The sequence below is a fragment of the Perognathus longimembris genome, chromosome 1 (assembly GCF_023159225.1).
Source record: "Perognathus longimembris pacificus isolate PPM17 chromosome 1, ASM2315922v1, whole genome shotgun sequence".
NCBI lineage: Eukaryota > Metazoa > Chordata > Mammalia > Rodentia > Heteromyidae > Perognathus > Perognathus longimembris.
Genome location: NC_063161.1, coordinates 119,761,953 through 119,773,164, shown reverse-complemented (window position 1 = coordinate 119,773,164; position 11,212 = coordinate 119,761,953). Strand labels below are relative to the sequence as shown.

Below are 11,212 nucleotides of genomic sequence, written 5' to 3'. Positions count from 1 at the left end.
CACAGGAAGGGGACACAAGAGGGTCATCAACAAAAGAAGCTACGGTTTCACGTGGCATGTTGAGATTAGTTACAACGGTGATATAACACTCATTTCCATAACATGGAGTTCATCTTATGCGTTCATAGGGGCATAGCTATTAGGCCCTTGTGATCCTCTGCTGTGACGAGCCTAAACCTGTGCTAATTATTCCCTATGAGGGAAAACATAGAGTCCATGTTTCTTTGGGTTTGGCTCACTTCACTTAGTATAATTTAGGAATGATTTTTTTAAGTTATAATTGTTTTCTTTTAGGCAGAAACTTGTATAAGATATTGCCTCCCCCGACCCTCCTCCCAGCAACATCCAGTGACTCAGGGGACCTAAGGATTTGTCCATCAGGAAAGGAAAGACAAAGGCAGGGAAAAAACAAAGCTTAGTTGGGTACCTTAGAGTCCCAATTGCATAGAAAGGTCAGAATGAATACAGGATTGTCCAGTTATTTTTCTAAAAGTCTCCAAAATAATGAGTTGGTTCCCTCTCCACCATCAATAGTTATAAATCTGCTGAGCTATTTGTTGAAAGGATACGTTTCACAATATTGATTTGTTTGAAACAATTGCAGTGATTTTTTTTTTTTTGGTGTTTAAACTGCCATATCATGATCAATGGCAGCCTATGTGGATCATTTCCTGAGTCTTTAGACACAATTCTAGTAATCGTGGGTACTTTCCTTGTGCCCCATAGACATTTGTGAATAAAATGATGTCATTCTGAAGTGTACTCAGACATCATAGAAAGGGTAAGCATAAAATGGCTGTAAGCGCAAAATTTTAGAAGATCATGATGGGTCAAAGGCTCACTATAGTATTTTCCACATATGTATATGTCTGAAAAATTTCCAAGATAAAATGTAAAGTTCAGTCTATGACTTCCAAATAGAATTTTTAAATCCTTAGTAGGGTAATTATCTCAAATGCCTAGCATTTTGGGGGAGACAAAGGGCTAATTTTAAGTTCCCAAGATTTACCTTGACTAAGCTAGAGTTACCTAGTAAGCGAAGGTTCAAAGACAGAGCTGTTGCATAATTATAGGTTTTTAGATGGTAGGTTTTTAGGGCCATAACCAACATTATACCACCCTCGTGAGAGCATGAAGAAACAGAAGATGAAGGATAAGGAGAGATGACCATGCACAAATAACACTAGACACTTCAAGAGATGGGGACTTCTTCAAAAGTCTGATAGAACAAGATTCCATCAGCAACTGTTTTGGATCATTTCTCTGCTTTTTGGCAGATTCTTGCCTCTAATCCCCAACAACTCACTGGTTGGCTATCAAAGGGCTCTTGCTTTCCAGATAAGGCAGGAAGGAGCACTGGAGTGGGAGTCCTGAGGCAAAATCGGAACTCTGTGAGGGACACAAAATGACATGTCTTGAGTCTCAGGCTCATCATGCAATGAAAGATCAGTATGCAGGACTAAAGACCCTTCACTGTCTCAACTAGTAAACCCCATCCAGAAACCCTGGACAGAAAGAGCCTGCCCTACAGGCCTGTGCATTTTCAATGACAGCCCCCCCACCATTACCCCCTTACATAGCCTCCTCTAAGACCTGCCTGGCATGGCCTTTTAATGATAAATGGAGAGATGTCCAGATAGACGACCCCAAAGTTGAAAGCAGTTTCAAGCTTTGGAGATCCGGCACATCACAGACCTGGACGATCTCTCTCCTTCTCTGCCTGCAAATCCTGACCCCTGTCAGAGAAATCTCTACTGCAGAGAAATCTCCTAAGAGGCTGGGCTGCGGGCCTCGCGGCTGCGCCCAGGAGGCGTGGAGCAGAAAGGACCGGAGAGGTTGCAGAGCGAGCGCGCTGCGGCCCCGGCTTGGCTTGTTCCCTGGCACAGCCGAGAGGGAGGGGCCACCGGGGCCCCGCCGCGCCAAACGCCGAGCTGGGCTGCAGCCACTCAGTCTCCTCTCCAGCCCAGTGCCGGTTGCGGGAGCGCTGATCAGCCTCAGCCAGAGCACGGGCCTCGTAGCCAGGGAGGCGGAGGCCAGAGAAGCAGCGGACCCACGCTCCAGTTCCCGGCTTGTTCAACGAATCCGGGTAGGTCCCAGTGGCTGCGCCTCGCCAGATACCAGCCCGGCGGTGGTGGTCCCTAGATCCCACCCGATGCGCGCGCGCATCCTGCTGCTGCGCCGCAGGCTCACAGGTGGCTCCGCAGTGGATGTGGGCACCCCAGGCCCCGCTTGGAGTTAGCCAACTCTCCGCTCCCGATCGCCCAACCTGAGCCCCAGCCTTTCCCAGGCTGGCTTTCGGCTCCGGGTTGGGGCACCGGGAAGGGCCTGAGACGTTCCCCACAGGCGATCTAGGGAGATGCGGACCCAGCGCCACCCCAAGTGTGTACCTCGGCTCCCGACTCTCAGATGGGGCCATCTGCCTCTATGTTTTATTTTCCTATTAACCCGCTAGGGAAAGTTTGAGACTACGCAAGGCAAAGTTGGGGCGCGGCTGGGGTCTCACTTGTGGAAGGTGGCAAGCGGTGGCTTTGCATGGCGAACAGAACTGCTGGTGCGCCCTGGGTGTTGAGTCTGTCCCTGCATGTAACCCAGCCCGGGCATTGTGACAGTCCAGAGGCGCCGCCGTGGTTTAATCTTTGGTGCTAAGCATCTGACATCTGCAGCCAGCCAGGAATCTGATGGGTCAGGGTTATCTCAAACAGCAGCAGCAGCAATAGCAGCAGCGGCACGAACAGCCTGCATTGACGCGTAGTCTTGCTCTGTTCTGGAAACCTGAGCTTCAGCGATTCTCAGTATTTTAAGTGGCAAGTGGCGTGCGTTTAATTAGCTCGTTCTACACATGAGGTGATCTCAGCGAATGCCTCTGAAAAGGAAATTATTTAAATAGGTGAAGACAATGTTTTAGAGGGTAATTTTTTTAAAGGAATCTTTTTATCATCTGTCCTGTTTAGATATTTTAACCTATCTCTTCCGTGGAACCCTACTTTGCATATACAATCTTCTAAAGGGTCGGCATTGGGGCTCTTTTGTGACCGGTTTTGTGGACGGAAGTAGTGTTGCAACCTGAATGTTGTTTATGAAATATACATTTGGTCTTGAAATAGTCTTCTTGTTTTGCTGCATTTGTGATTTGATTGGGCTGTTTTAAATATGACTTTTTTTTTTTAGCTTTAGCTGAAAACAGTATGAGGCTGCTTTAAGGAAACAGCTTGTTTGTGTCACCAGAGCGTTTTCTGTAAAGTTTAATCTTTTTAAAGGCTGCTTTTATGCATCTGATATGGGAAACACTTGTCATAAAAGAAAATAAGGTCCTGAGATCATTTTGTGCGCAAGAAAACAGCATTACCTCCTCCTAGATACAACCCTCTCCAAATGACAGATTAAGTCAGTAAGTGTACCTACAGTGAGAATTATATAATTGGACTAGAAGAAAATACAATAAAGAGTTGTCAGTTGTCAAGAACCTAGACAGTTCTGAGCACAGTGGGATCCTTTTAGCATTGGAATATGTTACGATTTAAAGTGGATAAGCTCATTTTCCCCCATAGATTTTTTTTATACTTACACATATTTCCACACACAGTGGGGTTACCAGAATACGTTTTCCCCACTTGTCATAAGGGCCGTAGGATGTGCCATTTCTTCCTCTGACAAGATCTGTATTTTAAGGTATGATAATCCTATGGCACTGGGGATATAACTGTGGCAGAGCAATTGCCCAGCATGTGTGAGGTCACAGGCTTTAAAAAAATTTTTTTTTGTTTAGTTGGTATTGAAGAATCAAACCCAGGGCCTTGTGCATGCTAGGCAAGCACTCTACCACTAAGCCACATTCCCAGCCTGAGGTCATAGGCTTAATCTCCAGCATAACATTCCTTTCCCCCCCACATCAATACTGGGTGGTAGAATTGTTCTTATTTTTCATATGGGGAAACTGAGGTGTAGAGCATCTAAGTAACTTAGACATGATCACATACAATAGGACAGGATTTTATCATACCTGCTTGTTATATTTTTCAATTAAAAGGATATAACTTTATGATTTACTTATCTTTGTTTTTATTTTGATTGAAGCATAAGTGATGAGAACTTCCTGTGAAGCCTAGAATCCCCTGGTTGTAGAAGTGACCTACTGTTAACTACTACTCCTACTACTGTTAACTATCACGTGAAGAGAAGTATGACAGAACCATCCGGCTGAGTCTGAGTGTGAAGACCATGTATTCACCAGAACAAGCCAGAATGGATCTGCACCAAAGCACCACCATCAGCTTCTTGGAGAAATGGTGTTTGGATGAATCACCATCTGGCTGCAGGAGACATTCTAATGTCAGGAAAAAACTGAAGTTAATTCGCATTGTAGGCCTCATCATAGGCCTGGTAGCCATGAGCACTGTCCCATTTACAATCAGTGCCTTTTCTGAGACAGACACACAGAATCCAGGACAGGCTGGTATTGTAAGTGGCCCTAGAGTTGCACGTGGTCACCATCAAAGAACTCTCTTAGATTTCAATGATGAGATTCGGGATTACACTCCCTCGCCAACTCTTTCTCAAGAAGATAGAACTGATAACAATACAGATCAGGCCCAAGGAGACTATCCGAGAGACATCTTTTCTCTTGAGGACCGAAGAAAAGGGGCCATCATTCTCCATGTTATCGGAATGATCTACATGTTCATAGCCTTAGCCATCGTCTGTGATGAGTTCTTTGTTCCCTCTTTGACCGTCATCACTGAAAAACTGGGCATTTCTGATGACGTAGCTGGAGCCACCTTTATGGCTGCAGGGGGATCAGCCCCAGAACTTTTCACATCTCTCATTGGGGTGTTCATTGCCCACAGCAACGTTGGCATAGGCACCATTGTAGGCTCGGCAGTGTTCAATATCCTCTTTGTTATCGGCATGTGTGCTCTCTTTTCTAGAGAAATTTTAAACCTGACATGGTGGCCACTCTTCCGGGATGTGTCCTTCTACATTGTTGACTTGATCATGCTGATCATATTTTTCCTGGATAATGTGATCATGTGGTGGGAAAGCTTACTTCTCTTATCAGCTTACATTGGCTATGTGATTTTCATGAAGTTCAACGTCCAAGTAGAAAAAGCAGTGAAGCAAATGCTAAATCGCAATAAAGTCGTCAAGGTGACAGCACCAGAGGCCCAAGCAAAGGTTGGTGGTGGTGATTTCTTATTTGATGCTTTTCTTAATCATAGTTTTGAGCTGTTATGATTTGAGTGATCTTATGCTTTTGTAAATGCGATGGTGGTTCTGAACTCTAGTGGAAAGCAATTTGGATTCTGTAATTTTTTGATGGCTAGATTAACATGGAAATCAAAACAACAACAACATGAGATATTCTTGTAGTTGTCTACTGCATTCCTAAGCTACTTTCTTCAAAGGAAAACATTTGTAAATAGTGGTTATGTAAGCAGACTCTCCACTTATCATTTTCAGGAAATAGGCTTAATGATATTAGGAGCAACAGAATTTTCATGGGAAAGTTTGTATATTCCTAGAGACTGGGTTATGCTTTTCAAATGGTCCTGTGAGGGTAAATAAGCTACATCTCTTAAACAAGGTCTAAGGGAAGAGAGTTGGTTTTATCAGAACTGTATCATCTGGTCAGCTGCCTATAATCTAGCAACTCTGGTCATTAAGAGAAGCCATCATTTTCTGTTGTTCTTCTTTCATTTCTTTTTATATTTTATTTTATTTTGTGGTGCTAGGGATGAACGAACTCAGGAACTTGCACATTGTTAGGCAAGCACTCTACCACTAAGCCACACTCCCAGCTACATGGTTATTTGTCTTGTTTCACAAGATCACATTTCAGATCATATGACCAGGAACTGGCCAGCATTTACTGTGAGAAGAACCACTGGCTAGCCTTGCCACCTACCTGTATATTGCAGTCTCCCATTTGCACACCATAAGAATTTGAGTGAGTTTTAATGACAGCAGTGACTATCGTACTGTTTACTTGCAATGCAGATTGGTAAAGAGCTTAGAAGAAATTGATCTGCAAAAAAATGTAAAATAAAAAATAATGGATATGAAAAAAATAACGGATATGCATCATCAGTAAAATTTTATGTGGTGTCATAATGCAGTTCTGATTCCTATTATAGTACTAGAATGCCATCTTTGAATGTAATTTTAAACAGAAAACTCAAATGCATACACAGATTTCTTTCCATGAAAGCCTCTAGGAATACTTTCCTGTCTATCAAAAAACTAAATGTTTGAATAGAAGGTAAGAAGAGATTTTGCCCTTCAAAAGGGAAAATATTAATTTAGCTAAATTTATACAAAATACGTGTAATATAGCAAAACATGCAATACATGCAAAACAGATGCATTTTTCCTGTAAAGTTCTCAGTGTTAGTTATTACAAATTATAGTTTTAAAAAGTCATTTAGCATATGTGGCAGCATGTATTTGGATATAACAGCTGAGAGCGGAGGGCATTGACACAGGGCTGTCACTGGAGTCTCTGTCCTTGTTCTATCTTAGTAACCAAAAACAAAAAAAATGCTCCTTTAACCTTCTTCCTCAAGCCTTTTTTTTTTTTTCTTTTTTTTCTGTAGTTTCTGTGTTTTCTCCCATCAGAATCCTGGATAATTGTCTAGAAGTAAGGTACTGATTTGGTATGTTTTAAGTAGCTTACAGTAAAAAGTCAGTACTTCTTTGTTTCATAACTCATTCCATGGAATTTCATTAAACTTATACACACACATTGCTAAAGATTACTTTGACAGTATTCTTAAGAAAGGAACTTACAGAGCAACCCAACGTTGTATATAAGATTGCAGGAGGATTTCTGTGTTCTGATTTTTGTGGGCATAGGATGGACAGCTGTTTACATGCATTTGGGAAGTAACTTTTTAAACACAGGTGGCAGACTATTTTCAGTAAGTTGTGAATCATTTGTTGAAGTGATCCTCGCAGGGTTTTTACTTAATTAGGTGACTGTCAAGTCATTCTTCTGATCATTTACAAGTCAGCAATTCAGGCTGACATTTCTTAACAATTGTTAGTTTTTCATACTTGTAATTCTGTCCTATGACTAATACTATATCTTTTAAATTTGAAAATTCTAAATATACCTAATTTTACTTTTTATTTAATTTATTATAAAGGTGATGTACAGAGGGGTTACAGTTACAAAAGTAAGGGAATGAGTACATTATTTGTTGAGCATTGTTACCCCCTCCTTCATTTTCTCCCACTTTCCCTCCCCCTGGCTTCCCTGCCCCCCAAGTTGTAAAGTGCATTTCCAACATAGTGTCTTGTGAGTATCACTTTTGCATTGGTTCACCCTTTGTCCTTTGTCTCATCATTTTGTAATTCCATTCCCCTTCCTCAAATCAGATAAATGTATATACAAGACACAGGGTACCAAATCAAAAACAGTGATGGGGTGTGTGTTGGGGGGGGGGGGACAAATGTAAAAAGAAACAACTTCACAAAATACACTAAATAAAAGATAAAGCAACAACAACCAAAAATTAAAACCTCTTGTTTATATATCTTAGAGGTCATTTTGATTAGCATCATTTTATATGGTCATATAAACATAGCTATTGAGCTATTGTGACCCACTTCTAGGACTATTCTAGACATATACTAATGAGGGAACTGAGCCTATGTTACTTTGGGTCTAGCTTACTTCACTTAATATGATTTTTTTCCAAGTCTTTTCATTTCCTTACAAGTGAAGCGATGTCATTCTTTCTGATGGAAACATAGAATTCCACTGTGTGAACATACCTAATTTAAAAACGAAACCATATTATATTCATAACTAGACCCCCAAATGTTCATTGCATTATTTTCTTTTTTAACACCAAGTAATTTCAATTGATTCTACTTCATCATTATTGCTTCTTTTGGCATTTGGTAGCAAATTTAGTGGGGAGGAAGTTTTTTTTTAAGAGATATGTCTTACTAGATATTCCACAGTCATAACATTTTTGGAGGGGTAGTGAATAATAATGTGATTTCTTTCAGGATATGCCACCTGCCAATTCCATTTTTGAATCATTGCTGGAATCTTTTTTCCAGCCATTACAACTTTTGCTATAATTCTGACTTCAGAATGTTACAGAGGTTTGCTAGCCAAGCTCTGATAAGGTGTCCCAATAGGGCTGGGCTTTTCAGTATGGACTCTGACCTTCTGGTCCAGAAGAACTGATATTTCCTGGGCAACCCACCTTTGTTAGAGAAATCTGTCATCTGCTATTGCTAGACACAGAGAAAAAAACCCAAAAGCCTATATGGCCTTCGAAGGACTCTAAGGAGAAAAATAAGAAGCAAAACTCTAAACATGCTTTTACACAAAAGCCACACATGTTTTTATCGTCTTCTTTGTAGGGTATGGGAATTTACAAAGGCAGAGGAATTACACTTGACATATTCTTAGGTATCTCAATAGTAGATTCATGAGAGAACTACTGCTGAGTTCTGGTAGAGTGAAATGCGTCTCCAATAACTTGCTTCATGGACAAGTTGAAAAATCTTAATTTGGTATCATTATTAATGATCTATGTCCTGAAGCAGCCAAGTCATGGGAAAATATGAGCTGACATATTTGCTGTGGTCTTAGTTTGGTTTTGTGCCAATCCTGGGGCTTGAACTCAGGTCCTGGGTGCTTCCCTGGGCTTTTGTGCTTAAGGCTGATGCTCTATTACTTGAGCCATAGCTCCACTTCTGGCTTTTTTATGTGTGCTTAATGGAGATGAATCTCATAGACTGTACTGCCCGGGCTGACTTTAAACTGTTATCCTCAGGTCTTAGCCTCCTGAGTAGCTAGGATTACAGATATGAGCTACTGGCACTTGGCTCATTTTTTTAAAATATAGTTAAAGTAATGTTGGTACCCTCTATGTGACTTTTTAATTTTTTCTGGGTTTTTTGTCTATCTTTATTTTGAATTTTTTCCTTTTTCTAGTCATTGTTTTTTCACTTCCCCTGTTTAGAAAGTGGTGCAGTGTCATCATGAATTGTAGAGACATTCTGGGCTTTGATTCAGATGAAAGGAAAGGCCCAGCTGTTAGGCCCATTGACCTCAGGAAAGTCATTTAAACTCTTTGAGTATCAATTTCCTAAATGGGACAATGTTTTATAAGGTTGGGGAAAACTATTAAGTAAAAACATGAAAGTTATGTGACTTGTTCACTAAATGTTATGTCTCTCCTTTTCTCTTCCATTCTTACATGCAAATTGAGATGAGTAAATTATGTCAGATTAGAGAACTATCAAGCACTCATTGAAGGTTGGATTTACTCCAGAGGAACACCAAGTTAAGTGGGCTCTTGTTCCCCTTAGAGGTATTTGATATTTGTCATATTCCAATATAGACCCATAGTGAATATATGCAATTTACATATTACCATAAACTCTATTGAAACCTCTAAATGCCTATCCTATTTTTTGTCTAGAAATTTTATTTTGTAGGATTTTGCTTGGAAGAGGGTCATTGGCTGGGGATTACAAAACAGCTATACTAAGGAGAAACATTTGCCCTTAGGACATTTTTATACATAACTATTGGAGTCTTCTTCATAAAACTTTTTTGTAGGTGAGTAGGAATAAGATTGAATGTGGCAATATGAAAAGCATACTGAGTGTCAGAACGTTCAACCCATTTCACTGCTTGCCTGGCCTGCAGCTTGGATCTCTATGTCTGCTATGGTGCTAGGCTGCCATTGGCCTAGAAAGCAGTGTCCGTGGTATTTAACTTAGATTTGGCACTGTAATCTGACAGCAAGTCAACCTGGTTCTAAGAAAGGGACTGCTTAAAGCTGGATAGTTAGAGAGTCAGACTCCTTAGTGATTTATGTGTACTAGTTATTTACTACTGTAAACCTGAAAAGTTGTCAAGAAAGGTTTTCAGTTCAAATTGCTGTGCTTTTTTTTATGATCTTGGGAAGATCAGAACTAAAATAATGTAAACATTCATAAATATGTCTTATGAGGTAGTAAATCATAATTTTATAAATATTCATGGTTGGCTCCAAGTTTGCTTAAGATTCAGAATCCATTATGAAGTTTAACCCTTTCTAAGACTAGTAAGTAAATTCATAAAACTGATGTACAAACTTCAAGGAAGATAAATTTGTCCTTATTATAAGTAAAAAAGTTTGTGGTGTGTGTATGTGTGTGCTTGTTTGTGTGTGTGCATGCACACATGCACATGCATGTGTGCTAGTCCTTGGATTAGGCATTGTCTCTTAGGTTTTTCACTCATGACAGATGCTCTCGTGGACTTTCCTGCCTGGACTGGCTTGGAACCGTATCCTCAGATCTCAGCCACTTGAATAGCTAGGATTATAGGCATAAACCTCTAGCACCCTGAAAGTTTGTGTTTCCTGATATAGAAAGTAATTCTCCATCCTTATCCAAAGAAAGGAAATTCAAACATTAATAACCTTCCCTGACTAGGTGACCTTATTTTGTTTTCCTTACTAACTTACTAACTTACTAACTAACTTTCCTAACTAACTTGCTAACATCAGTTATGATGTGTGATTCAGAAGGGGAGTGAGGCATTTTGAGAGCCCAGCAGATTTCAATACATTCAGTTCAACTCATCCTTGGCCATCCCCTTGTTACTTTGGTATCCCCTGGCAAGAAGAGAGTGGTCTTGGTAAGCCCAGCTGGCAATACAATCAGTTACCATGCTCTGCTTCCTCTCCTCTCCTTTCCTCATGCTTGATTCCTTTCCTCTCCTACCCACCCAACCTCCATTTTAGTGAACCCAGTGATTACTATTTGTATTTTAATTTCACATGGAATTGTTATGTTAAGCTCCTCTCTGGCTTCCTGAGAAAGCAAACACATTTGATAGGTTTAAATTTTATATTCTTTTATTTTCCACTTTCTTTTCCCTTACATCAGCCCCTAGTAAGCAGAATATCATTGGATTTTGTTTCATTGGGCAGCCATTTTCTTTTAACTGGAAGGTTTAGTTTGTTTACATTGACGATGATAGTTGTTACTTGGGTTCTTTTCTATCAAGTTGTTTTCTACTTTCTATTTGTTCTGATGTTTTCATCTTTTTGTTTTGTTTGCACAGGTCCTGGAACTTGAAGTAGGGGCCTGGGCACTGACCCTGAGTTTTTTTGGTTCTGTTTTTTGGTAGAAAAACAGAGGTAAGAGTATCATGGACTTTCCTGCCCAGGCCAGCTTCAAACCACAATCAGATCTC

At 40.5% G+C, this 11,212-nt stretch overlaps 1 protein-coding gene across 1 annotated transcript in view; it reads left to right on the top strand.

The window, feature by feature from the left end:
• The first annotated feature begins 1,990 nt into the window (after positions 1–1,990).
• The window catches only part of Slc24a2 (solute carrier family 24 member 2), a 224,223-nt gene continuing 215,001 nt past the window's right edge, over positions 1,991–11,212 (top strand). Inside the window, exons 1-2 of the mRNA XM_048357576.1 lie at positions 1,991–2,086; positions 4,075–5,172. Of these exons, the coding sequence (XP_048213533.1) occupies positions 4,219–5,172 (954 nt within the window). The 5' untranslated portion in view covers positions 1,991–2,086; positions 4,075–4,218. The remainder of the gene's footprint in view (positions 2,087–4,074; positions 5,173–11,212) is intronic.